Source organism: Hippichthys cyanospilos, chromosome 8 (assembly GCF_059441005.1).
Source record: "Hippichthys cyanospilos isolate Australia breed blue-spotted pipefish chromosome 8, RoL_Hcya_1.0, whole genome shotgun sequence".
NCBI classification, from domain to species: domain Eukaryota; kingdom Metazoa; phylum Chordata; class Actinopteri; order Syngnathiformes; family Syngnathidae; genus Hippichthys; species Hippichthys cyanospilos.
Genome location: NC_142376.1, coordinates 570,181 through 593,600, shown reverse-complemented (window position 1 = coordinate 593,600; position 23,420 = coordinate 570,181). Strand labels below are relative to the sequence as shown.

Below are 23,420 nucleotides of genomic sequence, written 5' to 3'. Positions count from 1 at the left end.
CCACACGCCCGGCAGCAAAGCCCGACAGGTGGGCTCATCGCGTCATGCGTCAGAAAAATAAACAAAAACACAAACATGTTGTCCAAATGGATTTTTTTTTTTTCAAAGCTCATGAATTGAGCTGCAAAGTGGATTCACTACGTCAACTTTACGAGCCCCCGTAGCTTTATTCAAGTCGCATTCATTTACGCCAGCATAAAAGCAGCAAATTAAAGCCGTAAGTCACGTAGTGCTGTTCTCTGCCATGGAAATGCGGCGAAAGGCAAGCGGCACAAGGCATTAGGCGCACGTTTTCTATGCGGGCGCACGGGCGGCATCATTTACATGTCTTCTTTCAAACATGCGCCGGGCAAATGTTTCATGGAGAGGAGTGCCGCGAAAAGCTTTTAGCGCGCATTAGCCGCATCAATCCCGTGCGCAACGGCCAACAGGTCACCACTTGTCTTCTTTTATTTGAGGGTTTTTTTTTAGCTAGTTAATTCATTCACGCCCCCGCAGTGGCAAATTGTTGTTTTGTTGCTTTTCTCTTTTGCAAATGGAAGAAAAATTGTGGGCGCATTCGCCAGGATTATTTGCGTAAATCAGCGGCAAACAACAAGAGCAACTCTTTACAAAAGTGGCCCGGAACCATTTATTCCACCAAGCACCAGTTCATACCGGTGCAATATTTTTCTTTTAATCAATTGTCAAATAGTAAACAAAGTGAAAAAAAACTGAACCGTGATGTACATGCAACGAGACAGCAAATTCAACAAAGGGCTTTAGGCCTGAGCTTCAATAAACATTCCTGTTGGTCAAACTGTTTTTAAGTGAACGCGGGCAATTGGCTATCATGTCCGCGGGATGGCATTATCATGCTTTACGTGACATCCAATCGCTAGATATCGGTTCTCATTTAACTGCTTGGCCGACTGTCGTAGATGACTCTTTCCATTAATTGTGTCACGTGCACTACAAGTAAAAGAAAGTATTGCCAAGCTTGAATTTACAATTAAAAAAAAAACTTCTATCTTGCATTTTCTGGCCAAGAGGCAATCAGACAAAACATGTAAATTTGATCTGCGCCTATTGGTTACTTGAGTGACCTCCTTTGCATTGCAGGATGCTCTTAACAGCAAGCAATTTCTTTATGTAAATCATCTTTAAAAAGCAAAATAACACAAAGAAAATCTCTTTACACTTAATTCTAAAGATCGCTTTTAACTTTTGGTCAGCGAGATTGTGTACAGTGTGCATTTTAGTTCATGAAGCCAAGTCTCTGAGGGAGCGCGTACAAAGAAATCCCTGCCGTGGTACGGTTGTGAATGTCAAACAGTGAGTGAGTTCCTTCACCCAAACGAAGAAATTTCTCCCCTGCTCGGGAGCGACGGACTGATGGGCGCTCCGTCAGTGCACACAGTTCCCACCTCCGCACACATACAGTACATGTATAAATACAGCCACATTCTTTTATTGATTGATTCCAGCTATGCGGTTGCTCCATCCTGGCTCTCCAGTAGACTTGCATCAAGGCAAGCGTCGGGACGGCAGAAATAATGAAAGAGCAGCGAAGCGGCTTCGCGACGGGAAGTCACGTATGCGGAGGAGGCTCCCGGGGAAAAGGGCTATGAGGACAGGTGGTAAACAAGAGCGCGCAAATCCATTTGCATGTGGTAAATATTTGATCAATTAATAGCTTGCGCCATCTGCCGCGTGAACGACGCGCTCGTAATTCACTGCACATCCTCTGGATTATTTAGTCCCGGCCATTAATGTTGCACAAGATCTCTTTTGGGACGGGGCTTTTTTTTCCCCTAATGTAAATAATCCATTCTAGGCTCAAACTATTGCCATTGCAACAGAAACAGGTTTGGAGGCGGTTCATTTTAACAATAAAATCATGCATTTTGTCATTTGCATTTATGACCGATGAATCAGGTGCATACTTTTAAATGTTATAACATTAAATACTAGACATTAAATGAAATGCTGAACGAAATGTGTATGTGTAATTTTGCGGTAATACAATTTAACTAGGAAGCAGTTGATTGTTTGGTGATGAAAGAAAATAATAAAACTGCATACTGATATTATTGGAAGTATTACTGGGCTGCAGCAGTAACCAAAGCCGGCCGGGCCGATGGCCCGGCAACCACGCGAGGCAGATCGAGGCAGACCCTTCCTCATTGGTCTGTGATCGGCCAACGGAATGCCCACCTCAGTCCCCGGTGATGAACAAAACCACTTTTTCCTCGGTTTCTTTTTTGCTTTACATGCACTGTCCATCAACACAACAAGCGTCGGTCTGTCAAAGGTGATGCTGAAAAATCAAACAAAAGATTTTTCATCCGTTCCACTCGGCAAAAACAAAAAAAAACGACAAAAAAGCCTAATAATGACACGCACGGGTCAGCCATCCCTCCACTGACGCCATGTGAGCGCAGCGGACGAGGACACACGTGACACGCCGCCGCGGGAGCAGTTTCACGTCGCCGCGAATGGCTAAGCGCGGCGGGGCGTAAGTGCCGTATCACAGCACGCGGCGCTTGGCTCTGATTTGGCGGGATGAAAGTTGCGGGAAAACACACAAAGCGGGAGAGGCGGAAAGCAAAGGCAAAGAGTTCAATGGCGGCGCAGAGAAAACGATGACAAGTCTCCGGGGCGGCCGGAATCAAACGCAAAGAGACCATCGCGCGCGTTAACGAGCTCAATCATTTCTGCGACGAGCCTCAATTATTCACGCGGCCGCTGATTGTCACGCATCCATAATGGATCACATCACCTTCTATTATTCAGGCGCTTGCCGGCGCCGCGACCGACGCTACGTCACCGCCGAGATGTTTGCTTTGGCGGCGACATGAGACTTGAAAGCGGGCCCGCTCGCTGACATAAGACTTGAAAGCGGGCCCGCTCGCCGCCGTTAGCCTGCCTGAGCTGCTCCGAGCACGTCGCTGAACCGTTTTTCCGGGCCGGAAGAAGATCCGGGAAATGGAGTTGCTTGTAAACCTTGATAAGTGCTTTTGGACGAGGAATGATTGACGCATCCGCCGTTGCGCTTTCAAACACTTTGGTAAACAAACAATGAAATGATAATAGCAATAAGAGTACAGGAACTAAAAAGACATTTCTAATACATCTGCCAGTAAGCCATCACGGTGGTATACCCTCGAATGAGCGCAAATCAATTTTGGATGGAAAAATTAAGGACTATTACAAAGTGCCGGGCCATCCGTGTCTGATTTATTCAACTTTGGAACTACCGTATTTCTCAGATTACAAGTCGGCCTCGCTTTTAAACCCCCCCCCCCCAATTCAATTTGGGGGAATTTGACCAAAACGCGAGTATCAGTTCACCCCTGAATTTAGTGGTTACAAACAGATCATGGCTATCCAATTAAAATACATGGTGTGTGTTATTATGCCACTTTTAGACGCATGTCCTCATCGTATATCACGTACATTCTGTTGCAGCTATGGGAGGGGGGGGGGTGACGTACTTGTAGATGCAAATGCTGAAACTAATGTTGCAACACTAAAATGATTTGAATTTTCTATGCTTTATGAGAGTTAGGGTTAAAGAGGGCTCCGTACCATAGACACACACATTTCCCAAAGACCGTTTTGTCATCTGAACTCACATTGGTTAAAAGTCAATAATTAGATATTTTGAAATGAAGTATTGGCTAATCCTGTAAACTTTGCTCCCAAAGACAGAGTCAATAAATCCACTGCGCCAGTTTGATGTATTTAGTTGCGCTGGGCTGGACAACCTGCAAAGATGGCACTCAAAGCAATGTTGGCTTGTCTCTGCTTGCTAGCAGGTAAGCGTGTGGGTTTTTCATTACAAATGTTTGGTTTTTTTTTTTTAATGCCCCCCCCCCCCCCTTTCCCGGTAGTGCTGTCCTGCTCACATCAAGTTGAAGGTCAAGCAAATAACTGCAGCGCTCAATTCCTGGAGGACGTAATGGCGGATCTGCGGGTACTTCTAACAATGAATAAGCGGCAATGTTCTAGGAAACCGCTTGTTCTGCCGTCTCCTCTGAGCACAGGCCTGGCGCCTTGGCTGTTTGTAGATTTCAGCTCTACAAATTCCCTAGCCAGTCCGTAGAACAAATTTCAAAAGCTATACATGCTAATTGCAATGTGAATGTGAAATGAATCGCCATATCAATGTGAGAAGCTTCTTTCTGGACTTGTGTACAAAGAGTGAAAATGCGTGACCGACACTATCCACCAGGTGGCAGTGGAGTGCAGCATAATGAAGCGGAGCTGGAGCTCGCAGCGGAGGGCGAAGCTGCTGGCGGACATGACCAATCTGACGGAGACGCTGCATGCTCACCAGCTGAGAGGCAAGATCACGTGACTTCTGACAAGAAATGTTTTGCGCAGTTTCTCACACATCCCGCACAACGCCCAAATGTCTCAATAAATATAACTAGTGATATTATAAGGCGTGCTTTTTCCGTCCAAAAATGAAGGATGGGTTCCTCTAATAAACGGTAACTTATAGATTTTTTGATATTAGACACCATGAGGAAAATTGCGTGTGTCAGCCACATAAGCCGAGTTTTGACGCACAGATGTGCCATTTTTACATTGGCTGTATTGCTTCCTTCCAACAATTCCTGTCACGCGACGTCACCTGGCTCACAGCGGTCAGTGCCTGTTGCAGCTAACAGCAGTTTGTGTTAGCGGAGGTTCTTAAACCACTATTTTCAATAAGAGAAGAGAGCGGGCTGAACCAAAGTCTGAGTCCGCCCTACAGGATTGTTACTGAAACCGGCAAGATCACGTAAAAGTTATGATGTCTGCAGATGATTCAATTAAGAGAGCACTGGTCAGAGAACGTAAAAATATATTCCATCCGACAAGTTTATTAATTGCGGTCTTTTGGCATATATGCACAATCTTAAACTTGGTGAAATACGGATTCTGAACAACTTTGAATATTCATGTCAAATGAAGTCAAGCTGTGTTGTGAAGAAAAGGAAAAACAACTGCTCGTAGAGCAATTAACGTGACACTGGCGCTGCATTCACTGACCTCTCAAAACGTGGTTGATTGATGACATTTGCTGGCAGAATTGAGCAGCGTGTTACTTATTCCAAGTTTCGTTTACATTTCAGAATGCCAAGGGGCCGGGCCCGTGAATTGCTCGCAGCCCGAGGTTCCCAAAAATGGAGGCTTGGCGTGCGCCACTGTGTCCAACGGCCGCATCTGCAAGCCCATGTGCAACCATGTAAGCAGCGCCGCGCCGCGGGAGCGATGATCAGCTCACGTTGAATACCGTAATTCCCCAAATAGAGGGCGCACTTTCCCCCAAAAATTAAGGACAAAAGTAAGGGTGCGCCCTGTAAAGGTAACTTAAGAATTAGATTTCTTTACATTGGACACCATTTGAGGTAGACTGATCCGTCAGTCACAAAAGCAGATTTTTGATAACGCATTTTTATAACGGCCGTATTCTTACTTACAATAGTAACGGGTGGACGTCAGTGGGCCGTTAGCAGCAGGTGCCAGTTGCGGCTAACGGCAGCTCATCTGAGCTGAGCTTCTTAGGACATTTTCAATCAAAGAAGCGAGCGGGCTGAACCACCGTCTGAGTTCATGCTTGTTCAAAAACACACACTTTACTAGAGAGGATCATGTCAAAGTTATGATGTCTCCAGCTGATTCAATAAAGAGTGGCAAGGTATGCAGCCGAGGGCTCCGGTTAGAAAACACGGGACTGTATTCCTCGCGTGATGACCCGTTTATCGACTGCGGTCTTTTAGCATATACACACAATCATAAACTTGGTGTAACACTGCGCAACTTCGGGTATTCATGCTAAAACGAACGTCGCACGGAGAAAAGAAAAACGACTGCGTCGAGCGCATGCACTTACAATGTGGAGAAGCCCTAACCCTAACCCTCACAATGTGGAAAATGTGAAACACACTTAATGTGCAACAAGCATATAACTTGCGGATATGAACCCAAGAGAATACAAAGAGTTTAGGGAGATGAGAGTTAATATGTTTTGTTTAGTTTTGACTTTGTTGGTAACATAGAAAATAGCAAAATTCGACCCCCCGAAATGAAGGGTGCGTCTTATATCACAGGGTTACGACTTCGGCTTCGTGAGAAGAAGCAGAGTGTTTGAAGAGTGCAGCGCGGCCACCCATTACAAGTGGACCACTCAGTATGTTGGCGGAAACACGCTGGCCATCTGCAACGGTGGGTGCCAAACGCCGGACGCTCTTTCCATACTGCGCGCAGCCCCGTCACATGTTAAGACTAAACAACAATCCTTCCTATGCCCGTCCTAACATTTCTGTTGTTCCTAGAGGGGGCTCTTCAAGTGGGAGGGACCGCGACGGCGTACTTCGCCAAAGAGCGGGACTGCCTAACCACCAAGGGAAGTCAAGCCGCCAGGAGCGCCATCCTTGAAAGCTTTACGAAGGAGCTGAACGATCGTGGCGGCGTGATCGGAGACGTAAAGTCGCTATGCCTGCTGTGTGGATGAGCTTTAGAACCGTCTACCAACTTCAATACTTCATCTTGTTGAAAATAGAAAATACAATTAAGAATTTATATCCTCCTAATAAAGATGCTAGATATTAAATAATCGCCGGAACTTAAATATAGCTCCGAAAAAGGGCAATGCTTGTCAATTTGTTTTTATAAATGTGGCGCCGCATGCAATGATGTGCAGGTGTTGGACTGACATGTTTTTCCCAAAAAAAAAAAAAAAAAAAAAAGGAAAATCAATGATGATTCTCCGCACAAGTTCAAGACCCTGCCGACAACTTCAACTTATCCACAACACAAAATGTTTGAGACTATCATCACATGACAAAAAGTCTTGTTTTGTACGCCGTCAAACAACTTGGAGTACGACGTTGTTATATCACACCTGACTACTAAATGGCATCAAGAGAAACCGAGCTCAATTAACTTTTGCATACATGTTGTGTTCTTTGACAGTAAATATTCTTATGGCTATTATTTCTGAGGTAACGCCTATACGCGTTTACTGCTTCTGTGAAAATTAACGGCTAGTGCACATAACACACACGAGAGGGCAGCATCGCATCATTTACTACAGACGGACATCATCGCAGTCACTTGCCAAGCAGGTATGTGCTTTTGTCTTCTTAGTGCGTAATGAGGACAGTCAGTTGGCAATTTTGACAAAAACAAACTGGTTCAACATTTACAACTGTCAGCAAAAACAATAAATAAACGCTTGACTTACCTCTTATCATAGAATAATCACAAAGCACCATCTTTTCGAGATATATTAATCATACTTTGGCTGGCTTGAAAAGAAGGGCTCATGGCTCAAAATGAAGGCATCGATTGGTCGGCATGTAGCCAGCAAAACCAGTATGAACAGGGTTTTCAAAGAACAGGAACATAAAGATTTGAGTAGTTTCCAGCGCGTTTCATTTCACGACGCTAAGAATGACCGAGCGCTTGTAAACGCTAAACTCAAGCAAACATTGGGGCTAAGCTTTGAAATTCTGCCAGAACATGTCCACCCGGCAGGTCTCGGAATTTCCTTGCTAACGCAAACAAGCACGACAATGTGGCGCTTCTCCGCCTTTCAGGTTGTCTGCCTTTTATGCGAAAAACATTCAAAGGGACCGGCTCCATGACAAGGTCCAAAAGTAACACAGGTGCGGTGCAACGTGACATTTTGGCATCAGAATTTACTACCTTTGTGCAAGCTGCGTCGTTGCTCTATCATCAGAAAGTTGGCGTGACATGAGTACATGCGCTCTGGAGGTGTTGGACTTCCACCTTGAGGGTCTCTAGGAGGAGCTCCGTATCTCCTTCTTGGTACATCTCCAGCTCCTTCCTCATCCTGGCCAAGTGAAAGAGTGGACTTTATTGCCAAATAAAATGAACAATCGTGGAGAAAGACAAGCAGCATCAAGAGATGCTGTAACCACCATCTCACATGTACAGCGATCCAGCGTTCTTACTTTTAGTTTTTCTGGGGAACCGAGCACTATTTGATGAAAAGCTCACCTTACGTTTGGTGTACACTTGTCTTTTTTCGTTAAATAAGATTTGGTTACATGAATACCTCAAAGTTAGCATTCTAATCTGGTGATGTGATACAGCTCCGTCTTGCATTGAAACTAATTTAGCCCATGAAATGGCCTTTGGAGCAGCATTCCTTTTTTCTTTCTTTTTTGGATTTCACTCCACAGAAGCCCCTTGAAGGTCGACTAGCGCATTATGTAGCTCCATCTTTTCATTTCGATTGGCAAATAATGAAACACTTGGACAACGGAGGCAAAATTACATTTTTGTAAAGGGCAGCGCTTGTGTTTACTTTTATAGGTCATAAAATAACATTATAACATGGGGGGGCACAGTTGCGTTCCGCACAATAAGGTCCAGACGCTCAATATTGCCATTGTTTTTATAACACTTTTGTAGAGCACGAGAGAACGGGAGAGACAATGCTTGCGCTGGACACTTTTTGAACCACTCCATTGCTGGTTCAAACGGACACGCATTCAATTCCCACCAGTCGATACGCGGGGAGAGAAATATGCATCTTAAAGAGACAGCGCGCCGGGGCCCGCGGCGCGATTGATGGCTCGCGATTATAAAAATGAGCAGAGGCACATCCTCAGCACTTCCTGGGGGGCCAATAAGGCCAGAGGGGGGGTCATGAAGGGCCGCGCTTTTAATGAGGCTGATGAATGAACTGGACACGCTAAGCACATGCCTGATTTAGGGTCAGCTCGGGCCTCGGTGGGGGTTGACCAAATCCCGCAGACACAAACATGCACGCGCGCGCATGCACGCTGAAAAAAAAACAACAACTGTGCAAATAGCCTTGTCTTGTTCCTGGTGTGAATTTGTGATGTTCTGTGATTCTTTCACTTGTGATAAACGGCTATACAAATAAATGTGAGCCTACACAGAATTTGTTTTTTTAATGTAGCAGCATCATCACTAACAATAGCCCTTCCTTCTTTCCGGGAAGTCCGTTGATTTTCCTTTCTTAATGAAATAAAGGAGCGCGAATTTGGCGGAGCACCGAGAGGCAGCGGCGCTCGCATTCATCCAGCGAGCGGCTTGTCCGCACGACAAGTCACGTCACGTCACGTCACCGACTCGTGCTCCATTTAGGACAAAGTTCTGAAAGGAACCCACGGCTAAACATTGACTAAAGCTGCCAAGAAAACCTCCCCATTCGTTGGTCTCAAGACAAGGGCGCCTGTGTACATTTCATACTACATATACCGCCGCGCACATTTCTTGTATTTTTACCTGATATAACCTGTTCAATAGAAGCAACAGAGTACAGTATTTATGCTGTCATTGACATATATATTACAGCATATTCTCGCTAGTAGACTTTGCGTCAATCTGATCCGCTCGATTGTGATCGGACCGTATTTGTCGCAAAATCAATTTGCCAAGCGAACAATGTCCATTTTATGTAGTCCGAACATTTTGAGGGTCAACGCTACAAGTTATATTTGCACTTGTGCGACTTCATTTTACAGGGCAGCATATTTACTTGCCGCCGGAAAGTCATTCAATGACAATATAGTCATTCACTTACAATATGAAGTTGCAGCCATTATTTCTGTCTCAAGATATTTTTGTTTGACCAGACTGAACTCTCACTTTACGTCTGGACGGTTCTCAAATGTCTTTTCCATCATGGCTGTTTTTACATGTGCATCTCTATCGCTTTCTGGTCTGCAATTTTCCTTTATAACTAAATGAATATTTTTTTGTGGATATTCTATAAACAGATTAACAACAGCAAGTTGTTTAAATACATATTGCCCCAGCTTGTGATTGGATTGGTGATATGCGATTTTTAAACTCCCTGATCGCCATGATAGGCCCCCAAAAAATCCTGATTGTGTAAAGACTACTTATGCGGTGAACGGCCCTTTTTTCTGTCTAATAAGCCACTAGAAACTATGACTGTGAATCTATATATGCCAATGTGGATGATTGTACACTACAGGCCAGTTATTTTCTGGCAATAGCATTTTCCACTGTGGTTAAACAGATGTGTGCTTTGAATGCTTTGGTTACCATATCATGTTACTATTCCTTTAAAAAGGGTGACTGAAAGAGCACCGGTATGTTTCCGTCTTCTCATGCTCGCTATGCATATCACCTGGTAAGGTTTGCTTTTTCTTTTTTAATTCTAGCAATGACCGCTTCTACATATTCAGTTAGCCAATGCTGTTTACTTTTACTGTTAAAAAAAAAAAATATATATATATATATATATATATATATATATATATATATATATATATATATATATATATATATTTGCATCTTTGCAAGATGGTAAGGGAGCATTTTCCTGCAAAAAAACCTATGAAAAAAAAATTGCTTGAGAATCCATAATATTGGGACTGGGTCGACTGTATGTAAAAAGTGTGTTCCAATTCCTGACGTGTGGCCTGCTGAGTAACCAGCTGGCTAAAAGCTCCAACCTGCACGCCTCCTCATTCAGCCGCCGTCAAAAAGCAGACAGCCTCAACGGTGCGGCCTCAGAGCTCCGCGTGTAGAATAAATGAACGACAAGTTAATTGTGGCAAAATTGGCTTTTTAACGGTGCTCGAAAAGGCCAGCGGGACGCCAGCAGCAGTCGCAAAGCCTTAATTGCACGTGTCTTGAATAAGATGCATTCGCAGCTGTGGCTATTGAGCGCGTTTAGTGTCAAAGGAGCCATGAAGGCTGCTGGGCGAGATGTCCGCCGTTTGTTAGCGGGCAAATGCCTCCAGAAGGCACAGGGGACTGGCATTGATTACGAATCAACTTAGCGTATTTTCCGCACCAGACTATAAGGCGCACCTTCAATGAATGGCCTGTTTTAAAAGAGTTTATAGGGCGCACCGCATTATGAGGCAGATAGAATAGAAGCTTACTTGAACACCGGAACGCCTCCAAACAGACTGACCCACGGCTATCGTTTATTGTGGTTTGTTAGCGGCGAGATACAAACCCTAAATCGTTGACACTGTTCCACAATATGTTTGTGGCGCTCACCTGACTATGGCGTCATCCGTGGACGCTTTGTGCGCAGCAGCCTGTTTTTGGGCGTGCAAAGAAGCCGTCGTTTCTTTGGCCTCGCTCAGCTGCCGCTCCAAGTCTAAAAGCAGATTGAAGATTTCATATTTTGGTTTCCACATTGACCGCGGCAGTAATTGACCTGCGTGCACGCTTTTGAGGGCTCGCAGCTGGAGCTGGAGACTCCTCTTCTGCGTCAATAAGCCACTCATCTGAGGGTTCGCCTCCAGCATCTCCTGCATCTCTGAGATGGTGAGGACAACAACGTGTAGAATGCGGCGACATTTAATGTGGTGTTTTTGAAGCGCTTGGAATGATTTACACCTAAGACGTGATTCATAACATGGCAAAAATCATGTTACGAAAACCGCTTCGGAGCAGATTCATTTAAGAATCGAAATATTACGAAAATAAGGGGTTTCAAAGCCATTACACAAAATATTGGAAAGTGAACGTCGTTTTGCAATGCGTGTACCATTTTGTGTTTGTATGTTTATTAGAGTTGTAAAGGTAATTGTTGATAAAAAAATCTGATTGTGATGATGGAGAATTTAGCAATGAATTAGTTTTTTTAAATACATACAAATATTTATATTTGAGAATACAATGTTAGGAAGAACTTGGTGTTTTGGGGGTCTCGAGCAAGCGAATGGCTTTTCAGTGCATTTCTAGAGGCAAAATTGATTGGATTGACCAGTAAATGTAGTCTGGTGAAAGACCAAGTTCTACTTGCAAGTCCAGGGAGCACAGTACAGTACTTGGTGGTTCATTTTCAGCAACAAAATCAACTGAATTGCTAGCGTGGTGGTTAATGACCTTTGCACAAAGAGTCCACCTCCATGACCAGGTTGAGGACCTCGCCGTTGTTTGAACCGCTCATCCGTGTGCCGCCGCAGATACTGAATTCACAGTTGAAGCTGGAGAGCTCCTGCACGAATTTTTGCATCTCGCCTTCAAAAATCCCTGCCTGGTGTACAAACAACAGCTTAACAAAGATGGAAGCACTGCCGCTACTGAGGATTTCAACCTGCGCTGGATTAGTGGATGTGAAGCTACCGGACGTTCTCGGAGGCGAGCCTTCTCGCCGAGGAGCTCCCGGCATCGCTGGGATACCTGCTCCTCACATTTCTTCCACAAGTTCAACTGCAGCCTCATTTCAGACAATTGCTGGTCCTGAAGCACAATTGAGAAGACGCCATTGAAGAGCCGCGTCCCTCGACATCGCCGAAAACAGAGCGATCCTATTCTTGTCCACATCAACCTCTGGCAAAAACGATCAGCGCAATATTTCCGTTTTCTCTGACGGCTAACGTGAGCTCCAATGAGGGAAAACTTATCAGATGACAAAATAAAAAATAGTGTGAGGATTTATGTTTTTAAAAGGTTGCAGTGTACAGGAGTATAAATGTGTATGAATGTTGGTAGCAATTGCTTGCAGTTTTTACACATTTAAGGCTCTTGAAGTCTATTTGGGGTGTCTGCTAGCTCCTGCAGCTAAGTAGCTAACACAGGTAACTGGCCCCTTTTTGCCCCTTGCAATATTCAAGTGTATATTAGTGGGATTCGAGAAGCAGAGCTTCTGAGTCGCTATGCGGGGAAAACAAAAACAAAAAAAAAATGTTCCCAAGCTCACTTTTGAACACATTTTGAACAGCCAGCCTCCCATTTCAAAGGTAGATAAATGTGTGACACACTTCAAATGTATTTGACTTCACAGTCATCCTGGCCCTATGACAAAAACATAACAACAATGTGGCCCACCATAAAAACGAGTTTGCCACCCCTGCGCTAAAGTATCTGCGGGACCGTAAGTCAAGGTGAGGCTGTTTCTCTCCTGGCGCTGTGCGATTACCCAAAAGCAATCCAAGAAAGCTGGAGTTGTTTCTTCTTCAGAGTTTCCCTAGGTCTCCTTTCCGCGTCAGCCCCAAAGGCAAGCCAGGTTATGGCTGCTTATATGGTTACGCTGGGGGGAGGGCAACATCAAATCTTCTGATCTCAGCCATGCATTCAACGCACCAAATATCCTTCCGTGCCTTTTATCCAAAGCCTTGATGAAAGTAGACTGATTATTATTTGTGTTGAATCAAAACAAGACCTTTGCTAACATCTGCTTGTATTTTGGAAAACAACAGTGAACTTTTTCACTGATTTTCTGGAATGTTTTGCACCGGGCCGGTAAATGAATCACAAGTCATTTATATCTGTGTGTTCTGTCAATTTGAAACAACCTTCTGCGATTGAATAAAGGAACGCTAGAAAATATGTTTATCCGATCGATTCATACAAAATAATAATCACCTTCATGGATTTTTCAAATGAGTTGCAAAAACGGTTGCAGCCCCGCTCTGAACTAATTGCTTGGCTTAAGCTACGCTATGTCTGACATTTCTTTTTTAGTACCAAAGGCATATTACAGGAACGCTTAAGTTCTTTTGTAATTATTTTTACTGTTAGAACAAGGGGCATATTTTTCGAGAATATCGTTTGATCTTTTTATCAAAAAAACAAACGGCATCTTTTCCAGAAGAAAAGAGTAATAATGATGTTGTGTTTTTGAAGGTCACTTGCTATATAATGACTTCAACGTGACAATTTAACGCCAGAAAGCAGAGAACTTTATTCTAACAAGTCAACTGCATGAAACGTCTTGGTAGACATTGGTATGCAGGGTACAGCCTGTAATTATTTCTAATAAGCTTTGTTTGATTTATAACTGGAGCGTGGCGCGCGAGTGGTCCCTGGACCTAAAAACTTTGAGAAGCGCCATCGCCGGGCCATAACCGCCGCTTTAATCAGCGCCCTCGTACATCAGGCGGGACGTAAACACTGCTGTTTTTGATTTTGTGAAGAGCTCGTAGCGCTCACCGGCGCACATTACTCAGACGGCGCTCACGCACGCGGCTGTGGGAAATTCGCTGATGTGACACTACCACCCAGGAAGCGGTCGCTCAAGCGCGCCAGCCTGAAACGCGGCATGTGATGCGCCGGCTAATGTTATCCGGTGGAAATTAAGCATTGATCCCATGTCGGCGCTGGCCATTGATCCACGGCCGCGCTCATCTAATAAACAAGGGAGATTAAGTGTTTGAAATCATAAAGCAGATCAGATCATCAATATGCCAATATGAGTGACTTTTGCTGACGCCTCACTTGACACTCGTACTTACTGCCCCTTCGAGCAAAGGCACGAATCACCGCTTGATATCTTCACCGCATCTTGGAAAACCGTATCAGAAGAAAACAAACATCCCGAAAATAAATGTGAGTTCATCGCCATCTCTTCGCAACCATTTTTTTCTCCTGTGGAATCTAACAACAATCCACTGACTGGATAAATGGCAGACCGAGTATAGCAATGGCGACTTTTACAGATTTTTGTCATCTGCAAGACATTTATTTTTAAGGGCACATTTTTAAATCGCTCGTCCAATCTCGTGAGGTAATATCCTGATGCTGTTCAGTGCAGAGGTCGGTCGGATTAACATCCTTGTGTTGTTAGGGCGAAATATTTTAGGGGTTCTCCCAACAGGGCGCAGGATCAACTTTCCCCTTACCGTATTTTCCGCACTATAAGGCGCGCCGGATTATAAGGCGCGCGGTCGGTTTTTGAGAAAGTTCAAGGCTTTTAGGTGCGCTTAATAATGCAGATAATATGGTTATCGTGGGATTTGGACGCTGCGGGATAAAAAGATTGATGGGAGCAGGCGGGAGTGAGATTATGCAATCGAAAACAAAAACAAAAATCTTCGGGCACACATCCGTTTGTAATTTTCTGTCCATAAGCGCACACACTGACGTCAGCCAAAAGAAGGACACAAGCCACAAAAGGGAGCATCGCGGCAGTGGGAGTCAATCCCAACACAAGCAAGACAGGCAAGGTGGTAGCTATTTTCAGCGGACAGGATTTGTTTTTGATTTGACTTTTTTCATAGTATCACTTATGTTATCGTACCACCCTTGAGCTTTCACAACAACTGGATAAAAATATCTTTTAAGCGTGTCTCACCTTCACTTGAAGCTCCTCGGTGATCTTCTGGTACTTTTCTGTGGCCGCTTTGAGCTGAGACTGGCAACTGATGATGGCTGCTTTCACTGCCGCGTGAAACATGAAAACCAGGCAATATTACAACGTATGACAGATCGTACATATGAAGCATTTGTGTGTCTTTGGAGATTTTACAACAAAAGACACCCGAATATCAGACTGTAAAGGCAAAACGCTAAACGGGCTAACATGTAGCATCCGGGTACGTCAGTCGAAATAATGAAGCCCCGGTGAGCGAAGCGCACGACTCGCCTTCTTTTTTCTTTTGATTCTGCTCCGTGAAGTGTTGCTCCGCCAGGAAGATTTGGTGACAGAGTTTGTCCAAACTCATTGTGGTCGTGAGGAGGTCTGAAGAAACCCAAGTAGGAGAATGGTTTCAACAAACGTTAGCACCTTAAATGTGCAACTCTCCCTGCTTTCAATGCATTTCTATGAATGCTCAAATGGATTATCATGTCAAAAATGGGGGAAAAAAAAGCTTATTGAAACTAGAAACGTTTGTCGACCAACTGAACCGTTTGATGCTGACAACATAATAATTCGATAATTAATTGAAATTGATCTAGAACTAACACAAGAGCACTAATTTCTTAAATGTAACCTATAGAAAAATATTGTGATGATTGAAAACGTGTCTTCTAGCTCACATCAATTGTGACTTAGACAAAAAAAGTTTCAAGCTCATTATCTGAGAAGGAACTGGGTTAGGATAAAGTTTAGGAAGATTTACACATTAGACTTGCAGGGGTGTCAAACTTGTTTTAGCTTGCGGGACGCAAAAAGGAAAATCTATTCGCAAGGCTGGACCAATAAAATCATGGTATATGAATTTCTATAACTTTCAAACAACATCTTCAGATGTATTATTCTTTTTTTTTTATCCTGTCCAAAACAGTAGAAGCACAACATCACTATTTTTCATAAAACATTATCATTACTATTAATCATACAACGTTTCAAGTTTTTATTTACTCAACAAAATTCAGCTTTTTTTATATGAAGTTATTAAACCCGTTCGCGTGCCAGAAACGGCCCACAGGTCGTATGTTTAACACCACTGAGTTTGAGCTCTGATTGTTTTTTCTTCTTTTGGTTAACAAATTGATGTTTTTTTCCTCCCCCTACTTTTCAAGATGTAGCACAGAAATAAAATCGGTACCTGTAAAACTATCGATTTTAAATCAATAAATATTGCTGACTCGTTTAGCCATGACACACCTGTAAACCGGGTCCTCAAGCAAACTTGCACTATTTGGATGAAATGACACTCTTGCGTTTTATATATTTTTTTCCCAACAATGCCGAAAGCTCGTGCTACTTTTGATTGACATGTACTGGAAGGGGACAAGAAGCTAAGATGCTAACACCTTAGCAACATTACAACAGCTTGTTATCTAAAGTCGCTTTTAAGGTCTCCCTACACAAATAAGGCGTCTTTTAAAGCACCCTCAAACTTAAAAGGCCGCCAGTTATCACTAAAACAACTTTAAGACTCGAAGTAGGTGATTTGGTCCGTCATTTTTCGTAATTTATAGATTTATAGAACGACAATCAGGTATCTTACCAGCACCTGTTTTCGAGCTCGTTTGCCTGCTTTCAAATGACAGCCGGTGGCACGGCAACTTCCTGCCAAATAATGCTCCTACCTTCACTTATTTTTTGTTATGGGATACTTGTACAGATCAGATACGTAAGGAAATAATACCTGTTATGCTAATTGTTTTTTTGTTGTTGTTATTTTTAGACTATTAAATAACAAGTTATCAGTTTCATGCAAAAATAAAATGTCCGTAATTATTTGCTTACTCTTTTAGCATTGTTATCATAAGTGGTTCATTTTTCTGCGCGAATGGGGAATAATAAGGGCTAGTCAGATTGGATTATTGTTTATTAATTAATTATTTTTTTCTTTTTTTCATCGAAATTTAATCATTTTACATTTCACAATACAATTCCCTGTAAACAGAACATAGACCAACAGAACAAAACATAGACCAATAACACAAAAATGTACAAAAAAGCAGACCTCCCAGATCATCACAATATCCAAACAATGAAAATGTATAACAGACAGTCTTCACTTAATTATAATAATTGTTCAGAATCATGTTTCCTTTCCTATTATTTGCTAATTTGAGGGACAAACTAAAGATCGATATCACTTTTGAACATTTTAAAACAAGGAGTGAAAAAAATGGCTTTGTGAATGTATACAATCGGACCTTCCAGATAATCAAAACATCCATACACTTAAACAAATTGAAACAAGGGTCTCGAATCATTTACAAACGTAAGAGACTCAAAATAAACATTAATATTGAACATTTTAAAACGGATTTAAAAAAATGGCTTTGTGAACGTGATTCAATATTAAGAGTATTCTTTTGTTTTTTCGTATGCCGCAAATCATATATGAGCTTACGAAGAGCTGCTCCCGTGACACCCTACCAAAAATAACCGTCAGATGTCGCCAGTGTCTACTGCCTTGCCACCTGCTTTGCACGCGTTTATTTTTTCCACTCCTCATTCTAAATATACACTTTAGCCTATACGTTTTGACCTGGTTATGCCTGGCGTATCATGTGAAGCAAACGATAGCTAGAGGGGATTTGCGTGGTTACAGTTTGTAATACGACGAACATGAAAGAAGTCCAATTACACCCCCAAAATAACACGCCAACTTGAAATATATTTCCCAAGTCCCAGTGATCCGCTGTGTCTTTCCTTCTAATATGTGTGCACGCGGAGAGAGAACTTCTAACGAGGCGCTTTGGAGTGGTTCTTTGGAGCGCAGTACTAATGATAGGACTTCAAAAAAAAAAAGATTCATCGCCAGGTTGTTTTCATTAGGCGGTGCTCATTAAAGATAAATATGTATTTGTGCCGGTAAGAGGGCCTGCAGGGCGAGCGGGCATTGGCGGTGGCGCACGCATGCACTGGAGGGGGAAGCTGCAGGCGCGCGGCTGCAGGCGCGCGGCTGCTGCTGCTGCTGCTGCTGCTGCTTCTGCTGCTGCTGCTGCTGCTGCTGCTGCTGCTTCTGCTGCTGCTGCTGCTGCTGCTGCTGCTGCTTCTGCTGCTCCTCAATGCGCCAGTCGCTCGCTCGCCCGCGCACCCGACGGACAGCGGACGTGCGCAGCTCCCCAGACAACTAGGCCGGCTCTTTCGCTTTCGTCTTTTGGATGCGTAGCTATGGAATTCCACGCCGCGGATTTCAAGTGATCCCAACTTCGCGAAGCCTTTTCTTCCGACGAGGCTTTTTGTTGACGCGCGCGAGGAGAGGATGATGCTCGCAGGACTCTGTCTTCTTCTGCCTCTTTTAGGTACGCGATGGCTTCTTTCTCTTTCGCGTTCCTTTTCTATTTTTGGCCGGGCGACAGAAAAGACAAAGTCGTCCTTCCGCGCGCCTTGCCACCATCGTCAACTTTTCTCCGTCCAAGTTTGAACACTCGTCGCGATCTTTGAAATCCTCGTGCTGTCCTTCATAGCCGGCACTCATTTACGGTGAAGTTTGAAGCAATTGGACTGCGACTTTGCATGCGCTTTCGGGCCAGTCGCTGCATGGTCACGTACGCTGCCGCAAACAAGGCTTACCTACGTTTGGACCCTTTCCTGGAGATAGACACGAAAATCAATTTGCCACGAACCCCCGTGCAAGACTCGATATGATTAACACGTCTCCTAACCATACCTGATGACAATCCGCGCGAATAAACAAATTAAGGTTAAAAAGTCCGATATTTTGAGAACCGATATCATCAGAAAATCAGAATATACAGAATATCAGAAAAACTGCTGTAGATCGGTGCTGCTCAACCTTGTCACTTGTTTTCTTCGGATTGCACGCTGCTAAAAACAAGGCTTTCATACTTTTGTACCTTTTACTGGAGAAAAACAAGAAAAAACATTTGCCACAAACACTTGATACGACATGTCTTTTTAGAGAAAACCACGCGCAATGACAATCCCCATCAATAAATAAATAAAAGGCGCATATGTCCAATGCTTTGAGCGTGATAGAGTGAAGTCCCCGTAGATCAGTACAAGATGTCTCCTTTGAGAAAAGCATGCATGATGACATCTGCATCAATGAATGCCGTAATGCCGCACCCTTAATTTCGGGGTCAAATTCTGGTATTTTCTATGTTACCGTGCAAAACATGCACCGACACTTCGGCACCGATGTCAAAAACTAGAGCAAAAATTAAAACAATTTGTAAACTTCATATTTTCTTGGGTTAATATCCGTAAATTACCACAATTCCCCAAATATAAGATGCAACTGTGTATAAGACGCACCCTTAATTTTAAGGTCAGATTCTGGTATTTTCTGTGCTACCGTGTATTAGATGCACCAACACTTTGCCAATAACGTCAAAACCTTAGCAAACAGAATAAATCTCATCTTTTGTAAAATTTTCATATGTTCTTGTGTTATATCCGTGAGTTATACATTTGTTGTTCATTAAGTTAAGCGCCTTTTCTATTACCCGCATTGTGAGTGGCCGGTAAACTCCTCGCCGCTGTAATGCGCTAGAAGCTGTTGTTTTCCCGTTTCCTTGCTGCGCCTTCATTTTACCATAAAAACCTCTCCGCACTCTCAATTGAATGAGCCGGAGACATTTGCACTTTTCCACGATTCTCTCGGTTTCCCTAATCTCGCGCGTGAACAAGGACGGACTCGGACGTTGGTACAGTCCGCTCACTTCTGCTATTGAAAAGAATGCCGTAACAACCTCGGCTAATATGAGCTGCTGTTAGCTGCGACAGGCGCTTGATGCTAACGGTCAACTGACATCTGCCAGTTACGGTAATTACTGTAAGTAAGAATACGGCGCCTTTTATTCAACGACTCGAAAAACAAGAGATTGTGCAAGGCCATAGGTTTTCTTCCTGGTTCGCCTGCCAGAAAATTGTGTCACTAAAGACAGCGCGCATCTGTGTGAAACTTAACAAAGCATTTACTGGACAACAGCGGATGCTTATATCGCATGATTTTCTTGGTCGGGCCCACTCGATAAGAGATTTTCCTCTATGTGGCCCGCAAGCTGAAATAAGTGTGCCCCTACAACACCGGTGTCAAACCTACAGGCCGCGGGCCGGTTCCGGCCCCCAAACGTGATTAATGCGGCCCGTGAGATGATTTTGTCACGTAAAGTAGCAAATGAGCAAATTTTTTTTCAATAAATGAAAAACTTGAAATGGTTTAGGATTAATAGTAATGTTAACGGTTTATGATTCGTAATGATGTTGCGCTTGTACTATTTTGGACAGGATTAAAAAAGACATGAACTCTTTCAGTGACATGGACAAGAATTCTGGTCTCTCAAAATACTAATGCAAATAATAAATCATCAGATTCTCATCAAATACGTTTTCTATGGAGGGTAGCCGACACTTCCGACCAATACTTATCTAATATTAAGTCAAACGAGCGCCGTAGTGATAACTGTGACCGTTGGTTGGCAGTGTTGCCATAGATGCCGCAAATACATGACGCACGGCAGGTCAAAAGGACGTTGTTTTCGGGCGTCCCTAAAAAATTGTCCCTTGGCCTTGGCAGATGGACTGCAGGGGGCCGAGGAGGGCGGGCGCTCGCCGCGCACGGACTGCGTGCGGGCCAGCGAGCAGTGCCTGAAGGAGGCGTGGTGCAGCAGCAAGTACCGCACCATGCGGCAGTGCGGCGCCGGGCCGGGCGCCCTCAACGAGGGCAACTTCAGCGGCGCGGCGCGACGCGACGCCCACGACGAGTGTCGCGGCGCCGTGGACGCGCTCAAGCGGAGCCCTCTCTACAACTGTCGCTGCAAGAGGGGCATGAAAAAGGAGAAGAACTGCCTGCGCATCTACTGGGGCATCTACCAGACCTTACAAGGTGCGCCCGGACCCCTATTCCGTTCCTTCGCAAACGATCCATCGTCAAATGTGTCCATAGTCGTTTTTCAATCGTCGATGAATTCTTTTGATACTATTTTAAGCCAACTCTCAAGGGAAAGCACTGAAAGAAGGCACGAGGGGGCTGAAATTTCACCCAGACACTGAAGACGTGTCAAAGTTGAACATTGCGCAGCCGCTTGAAAAGCGTATCAAGTGTATCGTGAGGCTTTTTACAGCCTTAAAACATATATCATAATTGTTAAAAAAATAAAGACGGCTATTTCGTGGTTATTATTAGACGTAACCCCCGCGATAAATGAGGAGCCATGGGACAGCTACGCACCAATTTTCCATTTCAGAGACATAAGCGTGATTTTCCGAAAGCACATCAAAAATATTAGTGCTATACCAGTACGTACCAATATTTTTCTTGTCGATTTTCATTTTAGTCAAAGGGAAAATATTCGTATCCAGGATAATGAAATCGATGAAAAATCAAATCTTAACCTTGTTGAAACATATTGAAGAATGTGTTCATTGAACAACACATCAGCATAAAGCTTTTTTAAATACAATTTGAACAAACAGCAAAATTCTACCCCAAAATTATGGGAGTTTCCAGGTGCATCATCATGTTTTCAAAAGTTCAATGAAGTCAGTGGAGTTTTTCCACTGTAAAAACATTTCTCCCAAATCTCAAAATAACAACAATTTTCATATTCACTTCTTTTGTTGTCGGAGAAAAAGTGTCCTTTTCACACTTGTTCTCAGCTCAAAAGGAGCTTTCAAAACGCACTTTGCGTTTTGACATTTGCATGCAAATGAAAGCTCGCTACTGTAACGTCATTGCAATTTTTATCATAAGCACAAGGAGAAAAAAAAAATCCAATCTTTTCATCTGAAGGTTGTATGAGGGAGCCTTAGTCAAAAGCCAATCGGTATCCAGGAGCGATCCGGCGCCATCGTGACTAATCACGCGGCCTCCCTTCAAAAAGCCGCCCCGCTCGCCCCCTTTTACGCGCTCCCGCCGAGGCGAGACGCACTTTGACCTCCGCAGTCACTTTCCGCGGGCATAATGGAGCTTGAAGGCCCTCGGCTCTGGCCGGTCCCAGCGCCGCCGCTGCGGGCCGCCGCCACGAGGGGGATGGGGCCACGTTCGGACAGTAAACTCCATGCCGTCCCTGCGAGCGAGCGGGCGGGCGAGCGAGCGAGGCCACTTCCAGCGGCGAAGGCCGCTGACCAAGCTGCCTAATCAAGCGCGAGGGATATCGACTGACCCACATAATCGTGTCACGCGCGGGACAGTCATAAACAACGGGCCAATATGCGCACAAGGCATATCTGCGCATCCTCACAACAACTAACTTGTGTTCACACACCATTGCCGTTTACCAGAAGATACCATCAAATTACCGTATTTTCCACACTATAACGTGCGCAGAATTAAAAGGCGCGCCTTCAGTGAATGACCTATTTTAAAAGTGTTTTCATGTATACGGCGCACCGCATCGTAAGACGCATGGAATAGAAGCTACATCTTACCATATTCTCCACCCTATACGGCGCACCGGGTTATGAGGTCCGCCTTCATTAGATGGGCGACTTTAAAAGCGTTTTCATATATAGGGCGCAGCCCTTTATAAGGCGCAGAGAATAGAAGCTACAGTAGTGACTGGGCTTGCCTCATGCATCCGCTAGATGGAGCTGCGCTAAAGGGGATGGCAACAAAACAATCACGTCAGTCAAACTATTCTTCATTTCTGATGGTGTATTAATAAAGATGATCTGAAGAATGGGGGGGAAATACTTCTTGATTGACAAGTAAAAAGTCAAGCTAAGCGGATTGCAAGCTATATTGCATGGAAACGCGCTGTGAAGGTTCCGTGAATGCCAGACAGAAAAGTTAAGTGTAAAAGAGCACGCCACGGGCGCTACTCGCACGTCCAACTACTGCAGTACACGTATTCGCTTCAATCTTGGTCGATTAAACCTTCGACAGCGTTTTCATGCCTCGGCTGCGCGTATTCGAAATCGCGGACTTGATTCCCCTTTAAATCATCTCCTAAATCTCATCTCTCAAATTCATCTCCGACATTAAAGGGAAAGCCTACCCAAGATGGTGTCTATTACCGTCTCTGCGTGTTTGCGTTTTCATATTGCGCCTGCGGTCGCGCATCATGTAAGCAAGCAAAATATCAACGTCAGCTCTCCGTCTTTTGACCAGAAAGATTGCCTTGCATTTCACCGGTCCGTATCTTAACTCGCTCCCCTCGCCGGCAGGTAACGATTTTTTGGAGGATTCGCCCTACGAGCCCGTCAACAGTCGCTTGACGGACATCTTCCGCCTGGCCCCCATCATCGGTGAGTCCCGCCCCCACACGCGCGGCCCGCCGCCTCCTGTCTTTTTGTCCGCCGTCGATTGTTGATCCGCACCCTCCCCGCCGTAATCCTCCTCCTCCTCTTGATCCCG

At 44.2% G+C, this 23,420-nt stretch overlaps 3 protein-coding genes across 6 annotated transcripts in view; 2 read left to right on the top strand and 1 right to left on the bottom strand.

Annotated features, from left to right (window-relative positions):
• The first annotated feature begins 2,897 nt into the window (after positions 1–2,897).
• LOC148419730 (uncharacterized) lies at positions 2,898–6,671 on the top strand. Its single transcript, XM_088420656.1, has 7 exons — positions 2,898–3,049; positions 3,690–3,800; positions 3,876–3,958; positions 4,217–4,328; positions 5,106–5,218; positions 6,084–6,198; positions 6,309–6,671. The coding sequence occupies exons 2-7, from the start codon at positions 3,758–3,760 to the stop codon at positions 6,485–6,487; spliced, it is 645 nt and encodes a 214-aa protein (XP_088276782.1). The 5' UTR covers positions 2,898–3,049; positions 3,690–3,757; the 3' UTR covers positions 6,488–6,671.
• Positions 6,672–7,074: 403 nt separating this feature from the next.
• ccdc172 (coiled-coil domain containing 172) lies at positions 7,075–16,685 on the bottom strand. 3 transcript variants are annotated; one of them, XM_088421555.1, is made up of 8 exons: positions 16,644–16,685; positions 15,332–15,427; positions 15,041–15,126; positions 12,091–12,207; positions 11,851–12,001; positions 11,177–11,278; positions 11,014–11,116; positions 7,075–7,831 (listed from the first exon to the last, which is right to left on the bottom strand). In XM_088421555.1, the coding sequence occupies exons 2-8, from the start codon at positions 15,408–15,410 to the stop codon at positions 7,714–7,716; spliced, it is 756 nt and encodes a 251-aa protein (XP_088277681.1). In that variant the 5' UTR covers positions 15,411–15,427; positions 16,644–16,685; the 3' UTR covers positions 7,075–7,713. The 3 variants fall into 3 exon arrangements, with proteins under 3 accessions (XP_088277681.1, XP_088277683.1, XP_088277682.1); XM_088421557.1 differs by having other exon boundaries at positions 16,650–16,665; XM_088421556.1 differs by lacking the exon at positions 16,644–16,685 and adding an exon at positions 16,298–16,328.
• Positions 16,686–18,032: 1,347 nt separating this feature from the next.
• Positions 18,033–23,420, top strand: part of gfra1a (gdnf family receptor alpha 1a) — a 39,693-nt gene continuing 34,305 nt past the window's right edge. Inside the window, exons 1-3 of one of the 2 annotated variants that reach the window (XM_088421010.1) lie at positions 18,033–18,399; positions 20,640–20,948; positions 23,231–23,311. In XM_088421010.1, the coding sequence (XP_088277136.1) occupies positions 18,360–18,399; positions 20,640–20,948; positions 23,231–23,311 (430 nt within the window). In that variant the 5' untranslated portion in view covers positions 18,033–18,359. The remainder of the gene's footprint in view (positions 18,400–20,639; positions 20,949–23,230; positions 23,312–23,420) is intronic. The other variant, XM_088421011.1, reaches the window with a different exon arrangement.